Source organism: Typopeltis vanoorti, chromosome 5 (genome assembly GCF_054136105.1).
Source record: "Typopeltis vanoorti isolate ZY-2024b chromosome 5, IOZ_Tvanoo_1.0, whole genome shotgun sequence".
Lineage (NCBI taxonomy): Eukaryota > Metazoa > Arthropoda > Arachnida > Uropygi > Thelyphonidae > Typopeltis > Typopeltis vanoorti.
In genome coordinates this window covers 118,370,976-118,390,664 of record NC_143553.1, presented here as the reverse complement: position 1 = coordinate 118,390,664, position 19,689 = coordinate 118,370,976, and the positions used below count along the sequence as shown (strand labels likewise).

Below are 19,689 nucleotides of genomic sequence, written 5' to 3'. Positions count from 1 at the left end.
TTACTTATAACAAAGACTTGCTTCTCGTCCAGCGGTGCTGGAATAGGGGAGCCAATTGGAATTGTTGACATTGAGGTCACCCAGGAAGATGACCTCACTATTTGGATAACTGGATTGCAGATGGTTGAGCTTCATGGAAGGGAATGTGAACAGGTCTAAGTGGTTATTAGCATTTGAGGACCAGTGAATGCAACAAATGAATGTCACTAAATAGAAAGGAAACATTGAGCCAGAGAAAGTCAAAAGCAAGGGATTCTAAATTAGATATTCTCTGGCAGGCTATGTCAGATTTCACAAAGCAACCTTAGTATCTTCCTGAATCTTGCTACCACTGATGAGACATCAATAAAGGTCAAAACTAGTCTGGGTAATAACTCTTCTTTAACCATGCTACCGGCCAAGATGTCTATAGATGTCAAGGTTATCATGGATGCGAAGTGCATATTAAAATTGTAATATCATTGATATTACATTGAAAAATATGATGGATACGAAGCGTATGAGGATGCATATTTGATCCATAATAACTGGTAAGGTAATCAATGCATAGCATTATGTACTTCTGAAAGGAAGTGTGCTTTGCATTATGGGATACTAAGGCAAATGGTGCGAAGTCATCAGCCTCTATATAAAAGTAGCCTAGATGTGAATACTTCACATGAAAACTTTTGTTTGCTCACATGGATAAAGGATAAAACAAGAATATAATTTCTTGGCAAGTATAATTTAAACCACTGGTTACAGAAAATCCTGAAAGTTGCAACATCTGAGTGTTACAAGGTTTGTCAAATGAAGAAGAGAAACTCAGTACACTATCATCAACAAAACTGACAAGATAAAGGATGATCAAATGGAAGCAATGCATCAGAGAATGATGTGATGCAATGTTCATTTTACAAGATGTTAGTATTCTCTTCTGAAGGAGTTTCTTGCCTTTCTTCATAAAACTTACAGCTGTTTTTACTGAATAGATAGATTTCTTATAGTAAATGCAAAAAAAATTACAATTTTTTTGAATACTACTGCTTATGAGACTATAGTTATAGGCAGTGCTTTTTTGAGGCCAGTACACAACATGTGGCACAGTGACACCTTTTTAATGATGTGTGGCACATAAAAATTTGTAATATTCATTACATTTTTACATGTTTATCTGCATTCTTATTTGCAGGCTAGGATGTTCAAATAAGCTTAATTATTTACCTATTATTAAGATATTTGCTATACAAAATTTATGCTTAATAAACTGTGTTATATATTTATAATTTGCTGTTTGTATTTAAAAAACATTATCACACTACAAAGTAAAAATATGAGTAAATAATGTTTTTAGTTTTCTTTTCACATTCTTTTAATTTTCAATTCTTCTTGCTATCAAAGAATGAGTACTGGCACCTAATGTTTTTCAAAAAAAAAGCATTGGTTATAGATATTATAGGCAGAAAGTATAAAGTTAATTTTGTGCAGTATGCTTTTTATGAGCAGCAATAATTCTTCAAGAGTGAAAAATGTCCTATTTATGCAAGCCAAGTTTATTGATTTCCTGAGGTTTGAGTATTCATTTCATGATCTGACATATTCTTCAAGAGTGAAAAAATCTCTTCATAAAATCACAGAATAAATAAAAGAAAAAGAATTTCAGTAAGATAACTTTATTGAAAACTATAACAAATTTCTGAACCAACATTTTAACTTTTAATATGAATTTAAACTTTGTGCAAGATTTAAATATATATGCATTGCTACTAGTCCAACCGCAATAGTTTCCCATGCTTTAATAATCAAAATGGTCCATGGGCCAAGTCCCAAAGCTTGTACAAACAATCTGAAAAATAAAGCAATTAAATAAGTTATAGTGCCATATATATATATATATATATATATATATATATATACAGGGTGTTCGGGATAAATTTGACAGTTTCGTAAGGAAAAAGAAAATCTTCTTTGTATCTATTAAATTTAATGAATTGACAAAACAACATTACAGGCAGAATTAATTACAATACTATCAACAAGATTTACTCAAAATAACCACCATTAGCATCGATCACAGCTTCAATTCTGCTTCGGAACCTCGAACAAGCTGATGCTACAGTCTCCCTGGGAAGGGCCGCAAAAACTGTTTTAATTTTATCCATTAACTGGGCTTTTGTATTACTGGAAGTGCGATTGGTGTCTTTTTCAACTGCGCCGCATACAAAATAATCCATGGGGTTAAGGTCTGGGGAGTTTGGAGGCCAAACATTTGGACTGGTGAAGTCGTAGAAATTTTCAGACAACCATTTTTGACTTTTCCCAGAGGTGTGGCAAGGGGCCGAATCCTGCTGCCATACATACGGCCTACCATTGGCTACCCTTGTTATCCAGGGCTTGACTACAGTTAGCAACTCCACGAACAAAGCCCGAATTCCAATGCCAGGGTTCTTCAACACCTGTTCCTGCAGATTTGCGAGGAATTCTGCTGTACGAACGCAATCAGATCGTCTGCTAGGGATCTTTCTTCTTGCTACATCCTCGTAGTCACCATTGCAAGTCTCTAGTTCATGCCTGATTGTTTTTACTGTATTCAGGGAGCATTGGGCAGCAGTCGTAATATCCTTATTTTGATGGCGGGCACGAATCATCATGATACAAGTTATTCTCTTCCATGATTCAGGTGGGTTCCAGCTATCCATCCTTTCTGACATCTTGTATATGAATGAAGAAGGGTCCAAACTTTTAAATGAAGAGAAGTGTGTGTTAATACATGTAACTTACGGAAAAATATAATTAATTATAAATATGTCAAATTTATCCCGAACACCCTGTATATATATATATATATATATATATATATATTTTGATATGAGATTTTGATAAATTTCTAGAAAAAGAAAGTAGAGAAAGTAAACTTGAAAGAGCATGCTTTATTTACTCATCAGATTCTACATAAGTACCTCTCACTTATCTTAGCTAATGAAGGGCATTGCACAATAACCTTTCAAGCATTTAAGAATGAGTGTCAAGGTTTTAGTAATGTTAAGGTGGAACTCATGTTGGAGGCTTAATGGAGCGAAGCAGCACTAAGAAAGGATTAAAAATGATATTTAATTTTTCCAATATTTTGTCTCAGTTACAAGGACATCTTCAGGGAGAATAAAATGCAACAAAAAACAAAGTGAAACACATGGACGAAATACTGTAGTCCTAACTAGGTGAGCATCTTTTGTCGGCAGCCCACAATGTAAACTGGAATCTCACAGTATTACTGTTTCCCATATTTTGGGAAGTTTTATGCAACCATATTTATTCAGGTTAGGCTGATTTTTGAGAGCAGCTGCAGATGCTGAAAACAGTCTTTCTCTTCTAAATTTGCTACAATGGAGTTTGTTCAATGTCTTTTCCATACCGATTCTATAAGCCATATCCAAAGCATGTCTGCAAGGTCCATTTGACCACAGTCATGACTGCAGATGTATTTTTGGTTCTTCTATACAGATGATCAAAAATCTTTTATTTTTTCATATATTCATTTAGCAAAATATTTACAATAGCTTTAATCTTGTTAAAGACAAACACTTATCTTTAATGATCTCTACCGAATGATTTATTTACTGATCATAATGTTCTACTACATTCTGAAAGAATTAATGCACTTGCTATACCTTTGTTACATATTTTTACAGTACTAGACAACCCCCAAAAACAAAACTGATGAGATAAAACAAACACAACAACAAAAAAAATCTTCTAAATGACAATTTTACTTAACAAATTAGAGATCTGGATCCCATTATGGTATTCAAAAGAAAGAAATCTTTCTTTAATTTTTTAAAAATTTTTTAATTATTTTACAAAATTACTTCTTGAACCAAAGAAATTTAACAAGCTAAAACACCCTTTCATGTTAAACCACTCTGATTTATGGAGCTCCAAACAGTTGCTAGTTGCTAATTTAATACTCCCCCCCCCCTCCTGCCTATACACAAACCCTATAGTCAACAGTATGGGCTGTCTTACCTATAAATTTTTCAGAGTTGTACTTCTATATTGAGATTTCTGTAGTTTTAGTCATTCATGTTGAAAATTTCTGGAATAAACTATGTAGACACATCAATGAAATAACTAAATTTAATAACTATATTAAGTATCTACAAACTGACATTTCACTAGCTCAAGTTAGCATTGTCAAAGACATTTTTAAGATATATGCTCACCAGAGACTAGAATTACAATGGCTTCCAGAACAAGGACAGTCACGTGAAAGTGCATCTGCAGAATTATACCATCATTTCTGTTACAGTTTCAAAGGGTTTTGTAGCACATGAACCACTTCTAGGAAGTCTCTCTTTGATTTAGATTCCTAGAAGCAGCTCATGCCACAAAACCCCTTTGAACTATAGCACAATGGTATAATTCTACATAAATTTTTGGGCTGCATATCAGCAATAGCCACGAGACATCACTGTAGAGAACACCACTGCAGCCTTCCATGCACATGACTGTCCTTGTTCTGGAAGCAATTATCTTAAAAATATTAAATCATCTTAAATCCAAAAGCCATTATCTTAAATCATCATCATCATGATGGTGATGACTTTGACATCCAAAAAGGCACCTTTAAATCAAGAGCCTGGAATAAGGAATATAACCCAGATTTGACATTTGTCTCCACTGATAGTGAAAATCAGCCTCTACAGACTTTCCGACATATTCTTGAGTTTTTTCCCAAATAGCCAGCACCGTCCCATCTTTATGGAATTAGGAGCCAAAATTCCAGTGATAACATCATTTCCTAGACCAAGATGGAATTTCCAAAAAGCTGACTGGGAAAACTTCACTGCAGATCTAGACACATGCCTTAGAAGAATTCCCCCAACTTACAAAAACTATACATGGTTCACTGGAGTAGTTATAGCGGTGGAAAAATTACACATTCCCTGAGGCTACCAAAAAGAATATATGTGCCTGGATGGACCAATGAAAGCGAATCCCCGTATCAGGAATTCCTTGAAAGCAAGGATCCTGAGATAGGAGAAGAACTGCTCCATAGTCTCAACGCTGCTCGAAGAGAAAAGTGGATTTAAATAACTGAAAGCATAGATTTCAAACACTCTAGTAGAAAACCTTGGTCGCTACTTAAAAAGCTTGGTTCAAGCCCCTCTGTACCAAAGAAATCTCCCCTTGTCGATCCAAATCAGATAACTGCTCACATTGTTTCGCTTTCTAGAGCTCCAATAGATAAAGAACATACTAAAGAGGCAAAACGAAAACTAAAGGCTATGAAGTCTGTAACTCAAAAGAATCAACAATTCTCTTTACCTTTATCCTGTAAGGAAATATCCTCGGCGCTTCAAAATATCAAAATGGGGAAGGCTCCTGGATTTGACAATGTTTATAATGAATTCCTGACGCACTGTGGAGCTTATGAAAGATTGTGGCTGGCTACGTTCTTTAACGATATACTTGAAAGTGGCTACATTCCTAAAGAATTTAAAAGGACAAAAATCATTGCTGTGTTAAAATCAGGTAAGCCAGCAGACAGAACTGAAAGCTATCGCCCCATAGCCTTTTTAAGTGCAACCTACAAATTGTTGGAGAGACTAATATTGAATAGGATCAGTGATAAAATTTTGGAACGTGTTCCAATAGAACAAGCAGGGTTCAGAAGATATCGCAGCTGCACAGATCAAGTTCTCAGCTTAACAACCTATATTGAAGCAGGATTTCAAAGATGCCTGAAGACTACTGCAGTCTTTATTGACTTAACAGCGGCTTATGATACTGTTTGGAGGGAGGGACTCATATATAAATTTCTTAAGGTCATCCCATGTAAAATATTGGGTGATCTCCTAAACAACTTACTGTGTGATCGATATTTCAGGGTAATCACCGGAGGAAGCATCAGTAAACAGAGAGTGCTTAAGAATGGATTACCTCAGGGCTCAGTGCTCGCATCACTGCTTTAGCCTTTACATCGCAGATATTCCAGAAACAGCCAGCAGGAAGTTTGCTTATGCAGATGATCTAGCTTTGGCGATCAGCGACAAGTCTACCGAAAGAACTGAAGAAATATTGACAAATGATCTGTAGACTTTATGGCAGTTCTATAAAAAATGGAGATTAACACCAAATTCTGGTAAAATCCGAATGTTCTTGCTTTCACCTGAAAAATAGTCTTGTAAATCAAAAAACAGAGATATATGCTGATGGAACATTAATTTCGTTTAATCCGATGCCTAAATATCTGGGAATAACTCTGGATAGAACTCTGACATATAAACAGCATATGATTAATATCGCTGCTAAAGTTCACACCAGAAATAACATAGCTCAGAAGCTTTATGGTACTATATGGGGCTCAAGTGCCACAACTCTGCGGTGCACTGCAATGGGTCTAGTTTACAGTGCAGCAGAGTATGGTGCTCCTGTCTGGCTCCATAGTACCATGTCAATAAACTAGATACTCAACTTAACTCAACTCTGCATTTAATAACAGGTTGCATTAGGAGTACACCCTTACAATGGCTCCCCACTTTGAGCCATATTGCTCCTCCGGAACTGCGACGACAGGGAAGCCTTGCTTCGTGAATATAAAAGAATTTTAAATAACCAAAATCTTCCAATACATGAATTTATTCCAGATGCTTTATCCAATAGACTAAAATCCAGAAGACTAAGAATTTTCTTAGCCAGAATGACAGTATGGTGAGTAAGTGGGATGTACTGTGGTCCCAAGCAGTATCACCTGATGTTCGCAATCACATAAACATCTTCCAAAAACCATCTGGATTTGACCTGCCCAGGAATATATGGTCGGCTAACAAGATTCGTATAGGCCATGGTGTATGTTGAGACTTACTTTCAAAGTGGGGTAAGATACCAAATCCTCACTGTCCCTGTGGAGCCGAGACCCAAACCATTTACCATATAGTACAGGAATGCGAACTGACAGCATATCCAGGTGACTTTAAGGATATCTTTGACTTATCCCCAGAGGTGATCAACTGGATCAAAAACCTAAATGTGACTAATCTTCTATCTGATGTTTGTCATAAATTTCATATTTGTATTTGCCGGAATGAAGTCTTTTTTTTCTTTTTAAATCATATATGCGTATTTTATCTATACTCGTGTATTATATATTATTGTCTCTTAACCATGTGTACAAGCCATACGATAGATAAATAAATAAATAAATCATCATCATCAAATTCCTGACATGTACCCTCAAGGGGTGTATAAGATATGATTAGTACTACATGAAAAATTTACACTAACTTCAACTTCTTATCTACAATTTTCCTCCAAATCAGTCTGTTACTTGTCAAGACTCCAACATTATCAGATCTTATATTTCTATCGTCTAAGGCATTTTGTACCATATCAATCCACCTATATCTTGGTCTTCCTCTGGGTCATTTTCCTGCCAACCTAGCAGAGAACACTTGTTTTGCTAATCTTTCCTTGCCCATTCTGTTTAAGTGACCATACCACCTGAGATTAGCTCTACTAACGCATTCCTGGATGCTGACAATGTCTAGTTCTTTCCTAATATCCTCGTTTTTAATATGATATTGCCACTAATGCCATCTGTTCACACCTCTAATCTTTATCAGGACTCTCATATCTGCGGTCTCTAGTCTTTGGTCAAGTGTTTTACTTCTGACCCAGCTCTCAGATCCATAAGTTAAAACTGCTTTGAACACTGTCTTGTATATAGCTAATTTAGGTTTCTGACTAATTTCTCTCTTATTCAATATGAATTTATTCAGTTGACATCCTTCCTACCATACCAGCTTTGTTGATTCTGTTGCCTATTTCCATATTTAATTTACCAACTTCACTAAAAATCATGCCTAAGTAGCTGAAATGTTTTACTTGTTCCACAGGTTATCCACCTATATCTTGGTCTTCTCCATTCACAACACAGTTGACATTTTCAATGATTCTACCTATTTTTATCGTCTTTGTCTTTTTATTGCTGACCTTCATGCCATATCTATTACAACAGTTATTCAATTTAGTCAGGGAATCTTGCAAATTTGTAGTGGATTTATATAGAAGTATAACATCGTTCGCATAAAGCAAAGAGCTGACATTAACATCTCCAGTTCTGATATCATGTTTAATACCACTTTCTTTCATAATGTGATCCATATAGATAATGAATAACAGATGGGATAATGTACATCCTTGTCTCACACCAGATTTAACATTAAACCATCTTCCTGTACTTCCTTCAATTCTAACTGCTGACTTGCAACTCAAATAAAGACTAAATATTGCTTGATATAATGCCCCATTGACACCATATAACTGTAGCGTATTGAATAGCTTCTCTCTTGGCACCTTGTCATATGCATTTTCCAGATCGACAAAACTTAAATACAGATCTTTGTTATATTCCCATGCTTTCTCAACTATTTGTCATAAAGTGAAGATTTGATCCTGACAGCCTCTATTTGGCCTGAATCCAGCTTGTTCTTCCACAATTCTTCTCAACCATTTCTCAAGTGTACTGGCATAAATCTTGCCAGGAACACTCAGTAGAATTACCTCTGTAATTCTCACATTCAGTTTTATTTCCCTTTTTATATATGGGTACTATGAGAGCTCTACTCCAATCATCAGGAATTCTTCCCTCTGTCCAGGCCTTCTGAACTATGCAGTGCAGCCACTGCAAGACTCTTATACCACCATACTTCAGCATTTCTGGTTGAAAATCATCTACTCCTGCTGCCTTTCCACATTTCAAGCCTTTGATGGCTTTTTCTACTTCAAGTATTGATATGTATTCCTGATTGTATGCCTGTTGAGTGTTTTTTACCGCTGTGCTATCACTGCTTGTTTCATTTAGCAATTTTTCAAAGTAATTACTCCACACTTCAAGGATATCTTTTTCTCCCATTTTCATGTCACCTTTATCATCTCTAACTCCTTCTACAGCACTCTTTCCTCCATTTTTAAGCTTCTTCAACAACCTCTAGACTAGTTTTACACAGTGTTTAGCTTCTTTACATTTATCTCTGTATTCTCTAAGAGCACAAGCTGAATTATTTGCCAGGAACGTTTGATATGCTTTCTTCTTTTCCTTCACTGCCTCTTTAACTTCCTGTGTCCACCAGGAAGTTCTGATTTTTTTTTTATCCTTGCAGACAACCTCACCACATGCCTCTCTGGCAGAATCAATCAATGTTTTCTTCAGAGTTTGCCACTGAATCTCCAAGGTTTGATTCCTGTTCTCAAACTCTTTTATTTTTTCTTCAATAATCTTTGTGTATTTTAGTCTACAGTTCACATCTGAGAGCTGCTCACCTTTTTTTTTGCTTTAAAACTTTCTTTCATGTTATTCTTTTTAATATGAAATTCAATTTTATTCTGCTCAAGACTAAATAGTGATCACTTCCAATTTGAAATCCTCTGTACATTCTGGTGTCCTGCACCAGGGAGAAAATATTACTATCAACAATAACATAGTCAATGAGACTTTTCTTATTCCTTGCCTCTTCTCTCCATGTGAATTTGTGCACATTTTTATGTTGGAACATGGTGTTAGTAATAACCAGTCCATGTCCTGAGCAGAAATCCAACAGGTATTTGCCATTATTATTAGCTTTGCTCTTTTCTCCAAATTTTACCAAAATATTTTTGTATGTGTGACAATCATTTCCTACTCTGCTTATTTAGATCCCAAACAAGGACCAACTTTTCCTTTTTCATTGTGTCAGTTGCTTTCTCTAAAGTTTCAAAAAATTACTCCACTTCTACCTTAGTAGAACCCTTCTGTGGGACCAAAGGCACAAATAAGTCTCATTGTCAAATTCTCCATTCTGATATTTGCCCACATCACTCTACTTGAGATTGCCTGCATTCAAGAAGATTAGCCTTGTATTTTGTGTTGAATACTATGGCTACTCCTTCTTTTCCTTGATTGTCATTGCCTGAATATAACATTTTGTATTTATTGCTCAGAAAGATCTCACCAGTTTGTCTTTTTTGTTTCAGTCACTTCTATTATGTTGATCTGGTACTTATCTAATTCCTCAGCTAGCTCCATTTCTTTGCCATTCAGGCTTCTTATGTTGATAGTATTGATCTTTAACTCTGGTGATATTGAGTTGGGGTGTGCTTTCAGATTTGTTAAATCTTAAATCATGTATCTTAAAAATTCTTTTGATAATGCTAGCTTGAGATAGTGAAATGTCAGGTTGTAAATACTTAAGTTATTTCATTCCTGTGTCTATGCAGTTTATTCCAGAAATTTTCAACATGGATTTCCAGAGTTAACAAGCTCAAATACCTGTTACCTTGCAGATAAGATAACTCCACATTCCTTTATGACAAAAAAAAAAAAAAAATGGACATTACGGCTAGTTTTGATATCACTTCTCTATTCACCAATGAACCACTAATAGAGACCATTGATTGAAGCAAGTCACATTTCCCCTCCCCTCCAAACATTTACAAAATTTAAATTTACAATACATACAGGTTACTTTACATGGAAAGGAAAACTTTAAAAGAAATGGATGGAAATGCAATGTCTCCTTCCCCCATTGGCTAATTTCTATATGGAACATTTAGAGGGGGAAAGCACTTAAACACAGCTATGTTTAGTCTAACTGTGCTATGTAGATGATCGATTTGCCATTATCCAGATTAGCGATATGGGATCCTTAAAACTCTACCCAGGACTATTTCTTCTAATTACACAGCTCCTGACAGAGTACCTAACTTCTTTTGTCACCCACACTTTATAGAATAGATAAATATTACATGCTCCCATATTTCCTGTCTGCAAACATATAAGATTATACACTAATATTACTATTTTCTATATTTGGAGTATATCTGAAAAGACAGCTGAAGTATTAAAATAAATAAAACATGGTGGTAAAAGTACTAGAAAAATTGGTAAAAAAAAAAAGAAGAGAATTCAAGAATGGGTAGATAAAAATATGATACTGTATGAGGGTCAACATTGTTTTGTGAAAGGTAAGTCATGCCTTAGTAATTGACGAACTTTTTATAATAGAATAACAGCTGAGTTGGATAAAAAAAAATGGCTACATGACTATTCTGCTGGATTTTGCAAAGACATTTGACAGAATACCACATGGAACTCTGGTATGCAAATTAGAACAAATGGGGAATGGATATGACACAGGTTAAGTGGATAACAGGATGGCTACTAGACATATCAAAAAGTGATATATATGGAGGGGCAGAATCGAGGCAAAAACAGGTGACTAGTAGCATGCTGCAAGGTTCAGTACTGGGACCACTGCTGTTTATTTTTTTACATAAATGATATAGGAAATAACCTGATAGGAAATATTCAAGTTGTTTGCTGATTTATGCAAAATTAGGTAGAATAATAGTTAATAAAGGAAATGTGGAAAGCTTGCAGGATGATTTAAATAGGCTGTCAGTATGGACAAAAGTTAATGGATGTCAGTTTAATGTTGAGAAATGTAAAGTTATGTATTTCAGAATAAATAGATTACAACCAAGTATCACATTGATGGCACTGTCTACCCCCCCCCCCCCTTAAATCTCTAGCTTCTTACTCCAGGAAATAGATGAAGTCAGAGATTTAGGGATGGTGGTAGACAAAGAGTTCAAGTTTATAGGACATATTGCTAAGTTAGTCCATAAGATTACTTGGCTATTGAACACATTAACAAGTAGAGAGAAGGAACTTGTCATTCCTCTTTATAAGGCCTTGATATGCCCACATCTCAATTACTGTGCTCAAGTATGGTCCACTGGGTTTCTTGGGAATGAGGAAGCAGTGGAGAAGATTCAGAGGTGAGCGGCCTGTGGAATGTTCCCTATAGACCGAGGGTATGTGGATTGCAGAAGTTGGTTGGTAGGAGAAAAAGAGGGGAATATGATAGAAACATTTAAGTTGCTCAAGGGGCTTTATGGGATAGATGCAGGGGAAACATTTTGGCACTTGGCTAGAGGGACCAAAACAAGGGGATCATCCCTGGAAGTTGAATAAAGGTGTGGTTAGTAGGGGTATGAAGAGTAGATTTTTTGCTTGGAATGTTGTGAATGAGTGGAATGGTCTGCCAGAGTCAGTGCTTTGTCTGTTAATGGGTTCAAGGAGAGGTATGATAGATTGTGTCTCCCACGAGTCTTCAGACTCCATGAAGGTGCCCATATAATAATAATAAATATAACCTCCAGAGCACATTCAAACTAGCAAATCCTCATCCACTCACCAAAGGAGAAATTCGATCCTCTATCACAGCCAGGAGTGTATGAAGCACCCTATGATTGATTTGGCTGACAAAAAGATCTATTAACAGCACCTCGGAAACACAAGAAATACATCATTATGAAAGTTTGGACTGTCAGACCACACTTGAGGCACAACTTCATACAAGATTACATGGAAGGAAATTACTGTGCTCTATAGAAGTCATAAATGGGAGAGACTATTTTAGGAGACAGAAATGAAACACTCATGACCTCCCAAAGTATGACTGCAATTAATTTACATAAAATTTGGGAGAGAGAGAGAGAGTCATTTTACGATTGCATCCAACGTCTACTTCTTTTGTTTATCCAATTAGAGGGAGTTAAGACTTTGGCTCTTTTCTGTTAAAATATGAACTGTTCCAACATCTGTCACACCCTGACAAGTTGTGCTCTGAACATGCTGGCTTTAAATCCAGCTAAATACTCACCAGTTAATAAATATCTCAGCTGTTTTGTTTTAGATGCTGTTTAATATTGAAAAAATATATAATGAATAACCACCAACATCTAAGCCTGTTGACAAGGTTTTTCACAAAGATGTTTGCAAATCACTAGTAATACTGAAATGGCACCCATTGTTGTTTACCCAGAGCACCTGTCTATTCTGATTCTCTTAAAGGTGGTCATATCAGATTCCTCCTTTTACACCTATCTGTAACTTTGCATCATTACAAACAAATAGATGTCTTCCTTCAAGCCTTTTCCAATATTATTAATAAACAAATTTAATAACAGTTTCAGGACAGAACCTTGTGGTGTTCTTCTAGACACCTGCAATCTTCTTGACTCTGTCCCTTCATATATTAGTGCATATACCTCTTAATAAGCTACCATGTGTGCTTTTTCAAATATTTTAACGAAGTCCAGTGTTATCATAGTATGTCTCTTTCTTTTAACCATAAGTTTATTGTAAAATGATAATACATTACTAAGAGAAGTTCCTCCCTTAACAAAGCTCATACTGTTTATTACAGAATATCAACTCACTGTCTATTCATTCCTGAATTCAAACTGTTATCAACTTTTTTTTAGGACTAATAACCACTCAACAGATTACAGATTGTTCTTTAATTTGATATTATCTGTTTTTAGCATCACCCTTGTTTAATGAGAATATCCTGTGCTCTTCCACCCTTCAAGAATCGTTTAAGGCTACAAACATTATCAACTTTGTACACAAATTACAAGCATGCTAAAATCTATCTAATCTTGCTGCCACGTTTGTGAAGAATTTGTAATTTTTTTTCTAGTTGTTGTGCACCTCTACATTTCTGTGCTCACTGCAGCATCAGGTACCATGTTATTTCCATCTGGATGACAAACCCAATCAAAATGATCAACCAACAACAACAACATAATAATTTCCTATGCAGCTATAGCCATCCTAATATATGCATTATGCACTGTTTCATATTGTCTAAGTTTATCATAATTTCCTGCCCTGTACTTTAATGTGTGCCCTTTCTTTGGGAGTCATACAGCTGGTCACCTTCCATGCCAGAACTGCATAGTCACCACATTTATGGATGCATTCTGACACTTCCAGATCTAATACACCTGACCTTGAATTCCTCTAATCACAATCTGCAACTTTATGTAAAATTCCCTTCCTTTCTTTGCACTATTTCTTCCACAGTGGAATAAATAGAGAATGGAAAGGAAGGAAGGGAATAATTCATAACAGTTACCTACTTTGTACCTACCAAGATAATTTGCTGATCACAATCATTCACCTTTGAATCCCATGGCCTATAGCAATACCTAACTATGTATTTCTTCCTGTTTATTTCTACATACTTTTACAGCCTCAAATGTAAGGTCTCCCAATTTACTATTAATATCCCAGTTTGATCACTACACTTCATCTGTTATTAAGCAAGAAAGCAAAGACAACTCTGAAATTTAAAATCTTTAGTTACCTTAAATGCAAATAGATCAAAAATTATTGTCATTGATGACACAGAAAAAGAAGATACCCTTACAAGAACTGCATGGATGCAACATATTCAAAGAAGAAAGATAGGCAGCAGAATGTGAGGAGCTATATGGTGCTAATGATTTCCAATGAACTGAATCCAACTAGAACAAAGAGGTTTGAAATGGTGGTGGTAGTATGAATAACACAGGCAACGAGTATAAGACTGTTTAGTGTGAGATATAGATCAATGATATAAACTACGTAGTTAGTTGGGTCTTGCTATAGAAAAGATCATCCAATGAGTACTACGAACTGCAGCTATGGAAATACATAGTGAAAGAAGAAAGCATACAAGAGGAGAGAGAGAGAGAGAGAGAGAAAATTAATTTAAGAGTTACTTAAGAATAAAATATTGGATCTAGTCAGTATATCTGAGATTCTGTCTATAAATGACAACTATTATGTCTCCAATTGGCAATATTCATCATGAAGTTTTGATGTGAAGACAAATCACATGAGACTTTGATTAAAAATTTGATTAATATAATAAATGAGAATATCCTGTGCTCTTAGTTTCTTAGTTGAGTTACTAAGAAACTACTTTAGTAATGAACAATACATGGGAAAGTGAACAATGAGTGTTTGAAGAAAGCTATAATTGAATGTAAGTGAATTAAATGGATGAACAATATCAAGATATGTGGCTCCAATACTAGTAAAAATATAATGGACACTACTCAGGGTCATTATAAACAACAGACCAGGAGTGTAGCAGCCATGGTGAGAAAGGTGAAATTAGAGAGAATCCTTTTCTGTGTAGCAAGTAAAGAAAGAATGACTTGGAAGAATAACTTTAATGAATGCAAGTGGCATCATTTTGATGCCACTTTCCAGTGCAGCTGACAAAATGTCAGCTGCACTGGAAACAGTTGAGTTACTAAGAAACTACTTTAGTAATGAACATATTTCATGTAGATAGTTCACTGGATGCTGATATATAACTACATGAAATTATAGAGACAGATGACTTCAAGATATTAAAGAACTTAATCAGCACAATGGCTAAAGAAATGTGCAAGAGAAAGTCATGTATCTAGCCTGCTTGTTTAACTTGGTCTCAACACAAGCAGAACTCCTGAGTGGAGGGAAGCAAGATAATTCCATTATATAAGGGTGAACCAATTACAGACCAATCAGTATCTCTGGAGTGATCAATAAGATAATGGAGAGGCTAGTTAGAACATGCATCCAGAGATGGTAGTGGCTCTTTGATTATACTCAGCAGAAAGCATACTTTTGTTTAACGACAGGTCTTAATTTACCAATCTGCTCACATTCTATAACAGAGTGACATCAGAGATGGATAAGGGCAATGACATTTATTGGACTCTGAGGGATGCACAGAAGTGTTGAGTTTAAGAGAAGGAGTTTTACAGTAGTATATCAAAACAATATATAGTAACAATGTTGCTGTATAATTTGTTTATTAATGATATTGGTGAGGGTCAGGAAGATAATAACTAATTATCTGCTGATGATTCAAAGTTGAGAATGGCAATTCCTGTGGGTTGATACAAACAGACCAGTTCTGTGGACAAATGATGAGACTTTATGTTTCTGCAAAATCTTCTGAACATTAATGTGCCAGAAAAAAAGGAAGTTATTCTCCCACTTTACAAGGCCTCGATAAGATCACATCTGGACTGCTGTACTCAGAATAGTTGCCTGGATTCCATTTAGTTGGGGAGACAGTCACAAAGATTCAAAGGCAAATAACCACGATAACATCTATCTATAGCAGTGTTTCTTAACCTGTGATCTGCCGCAGGCAGACTTAAATTAATTAAATAAATATATTTTTTTAATTATCTAAACAAATTAAAATTGAATAAGTACGTAAAAATTATTGAAATCAAATGGATACTTAAAAAAATAACAAATATCGTCAGAATGTTCAAAGGTGGAAGCAACAAAACTATATTGTTGTTCACTTCACCCTTTTTATTATTCGTCATTCTGCCGCTCAATCTGTAGCGGCAGAATGACAATAATAAAAGAGGGGTGAAGTGAACAATAATATAGTTTTATTGCTTCCGCCTTTCCTTGCTGTTTTCTCAGATTTGAAGTGAATATGTGTTATCCACATTTCAACCAATGGCTTGCTGTTTATTGATTTTTATTATTGAAGGTTTCCTTCCTTCAACCAAGACTCAGTATATCTTAAGAAGTGCTAAGTGATACTTGGACAAAGTGTGTCCTGAGTTAACCCCAGTATTATATATTTTTCGGAAACGTTTTTCAATAATGGAAAAGTGGCTTAGAACTAGGACTTTGAAAAGAAGGGCAAATGAAACAGGTGATGCTAACCCTAATTGTGATACAAGTGTTGTAATGGCAAGTAAATCTGATACTATTAAAAAAGAAGAAACGAGCAGTTCAAAGAAAAAATACAGTAGAAAATATAACAGTTCATATTTGGAATTCGGGCTTACTTGGTGTGGAGATGAAAGTGAACAGAAACCTCGATGTGTTTTATGTTATGAAGTGTTGTCGAACGAGTGCATGAAACTTGCGAAACTCCGACGACATTTAGAAACTAAACATTGTGATGTGAAAAATAAGCCGATTGAATTTTTTCAGCAATGCTTAGGGACATTAAATCACGGGAAAGATATAGTTACGGCCATGGGTTCCATTAATAGCAAGGCACTGGAAGCATCCTATCTCTTAAGTTTGCGCATAGCAAAAACAGGGAAACCTCATTCTATCGGGGAAAATTTGCTACTTCTAGCTATAAAAGATGTGGTAAAAACGATGTTTGGCAACAAGTTACTAAAAGATGTTGATTTGATTCCTCTTTCAAATGATACTGTTGGTCACAGAATTAAAGATTTGGTAGGTGACGTATAATCTCAGTTAATCGAAAGAGTTAAGAAGAGCCCTTAATATGCGTTACAAATAGATGAGAGTACTGATGTTACAAGTGATGCACAGTTAATATGCTATGTAAGATATGTGCATGATAACATTCATGATGATATTCTGTTTTGTAGAACTTTGCCATCCCGAACAACTGGAGAAGAAATATTTCACACTCTCAATAATTACATAATACACAAAGGGAACCAGTGGGAAAAATATATAGGCTTCTATTCAGATGGAGCTCGTGCCCTTACAGGCAGGCATGTTTCTATGGTCAAGGAAGTAGCTCCGGATATGAATTGGGTACATTGTTTCATAAAAAGGGAAGCGTTAGCCCCCAAAGGAATGCCACCAGAATTTAAAACTGTGCTATATAATGATGTAAAGCTAGTTAATTTTATTAAAGCTCGACCGTTAAATAACAGGTTATTTTCAGTACTTTGTGATGAAATCGGCAGTGAATATATACAACTTTTGCTTTATTCTGAAATTCGCTGGCTTTGCTTGGGCAAAGTACTAACAAGGTTATTTCAATTAAGGCAAGAAGTTTTATTTACAAATGAATGTAATTCTGATTTTGCATCACTCCTTGTTGACAAAACATGGTTATCAACATTATCCTATCTTTCAGACATTTTTTTCAAAATTAAACGAACTAAATCTCTCCCTTCAGGGAAATTCTTTAACTGTTCCTGATGCCTACGATAAAATAAAGGCATTCGAGAAAACAACTGGTTTTATGGTTTAATTATGTAAAAGACAGACAATTTGCACCTTTTCCAACATTGGAATCCTTTTTAGTGGAAAATGATATTTTTGATGATTCTGAGTTTCTGGAAAGGGTTCGTGACCGCCTCAAAAATCTGAAACGGAATTTTAAAACATATTTTCCGAATAACTTTTATAAGAAATTTCTGTGGGTTCACGATCCATTTCAGGCTTGCAGTCACGAGAATGACCTTTCGTTATTGAAAAAAGAACAGTTAATTGAGCTTTCAAGTGACATTGGACTTAAAATGCAATTCTGTGATCTTGGTTTGGCTCAATTTTGGATCTCGCCTTCAGTGAGAAGTAAATTTCCCGAATTATCCGAAGAAGCATTGAAATCGTCATGCAGTTCTCTACAACCTATCTTTGTGAGAAAGGATTTTCATCGCTCCTTCAAATAAAAACAAAATAAGAAGTCGTCTTAATGTGCGTGTGCCGATCTTTGACTGAAGTTGACCAATATTGAGCCAGATATTCAGCAACTCTGCAAGGGCCGAGAAGCTCAACCATCTCATTAAAAGTAAGTAGTAACATAATTATATCATATTATTTATTTCTTTAATAAAAATTAAAACTTTGTTCAATGATGATATACTTTTAATCTTTTACTTCCAATTTAATTAATTATGTTTCCATATGTATTCAAAACATGCTTTTAGATTTATTATGCTATAAATGGCACAGTTTTTCCGAAATGTTGGTAATTCCCACTTAGGTTTTTAAAAAAATTACAACAAGTCAAAATGACGTATAGGGAAATAAATTAAAAATACTATGTCTATTTTTGAAGCAAAACTTAATTCCAACATTCTAGAATGTTATTTTTTTTGCTTTGCTGTTCACAAAATCAATGACATTGTCAAAGTCTATTCTATCACTCAGTTGCTGTTTTATAGACAGTAAGGCAAGATTTCTTAAACACCAAAAAAGTGCCGCACGGGGCGGATCCTAGTAATGTGGCTTTTTTCCATTTCACCATTCATACTTATTGCTCCGTTTAGGTCTATTATTTTCAGAATATATGTTCTAAAGTTCAGAATTCTATATTCAGAATATATATTAAAAAACAAGAATATTAGGAAAGAACTTGACATTGTCAGCATTCAGGAATACATTAGCAGAGCTAATCTCAGATGGTATGGTCACTTAAACAGAATGGGCGAAGAAAGATTAGCAAAACAAGTGTTCTCTGCCAGGTTGGCAGGAAAACGACCCAGAGGAAGACCAAGATATAGGTGGACTGATATGGTAAAAAGTGCCTTAGAAAATAGAAATATAAGATCTGATAATGTTGGAGTCTTGACAAGTAACAGACTGATTTGGAGGAAAATTGTAGATAAGAAGTTGAAGTTAGTAATGATGTAAATTTTTCATGTAGTACCATCATATCCTGTACACCCTTGAGGGTACATGGCAGGAATTTGATGATGATATTCTAAAGTGCTGGTAAATAGATTTGGAGAGATTACATCGCCTTGGTTGACCACTCTTTTTATATCTATATTTATAAGTTGATCAAATAGGGTTATTTGTGTGGTCTGATTTTTGTTAATTTCTTTTATCATGTGAATGTAAGCAAGATCCACATTTATTTCCAGTAAGGCACTGATGACTGCATTCATTTATATAGCAATTATTAATAGCCAATTCAGTCTCTTCTATATACTTTCTGAACTTGTAGTAATTTATTTGCTTGGGCTGTCTTTTCTGGTTTGATTTTGCCCTGACATGTTCTTTTTTTCTATTCTTATAATGGCTCTGAGAGTCTGTGTCTATGTTGAAATATGTTTTGCCTATTGTACCAACATTTTGTACCAGTTCTTTTA

General features: G+C 35.2%; 1 protein-coding gene across 3 annotated transcripts in view; it reads right to left on the bottom strand.

Annotated features, from left to right (window-relative positions):
• Positions 1–1,636: 1,636 nt before the first annotated feature.
• LOC150106748 (BOS complex subunit TMEM147) overlaps positions 1,637–19,689 on the bottom strand; it is a 95,462-nt gene continuing 77,409 nt past the window's right edge. For 2 of the 3 annotated variants that reach the window (XM_090392683.1, XM_090392684.1), the window contains exon 5: positions 1,637–1,825. In XM_090392683.1, coding sequence (XP_090248809.1) covers positions 1,696–1,825 — 130 coding nt within the window. In that variant the 3' untranslated portion in view covers positions 1,637–1,695. Of the gene's footprint in view, positions 1,826–4,009; positions 4,083–19,689 lie in introns of those variants that run through there. The other variant, XM_090392685.1, reaches the window with a different exon arrangement.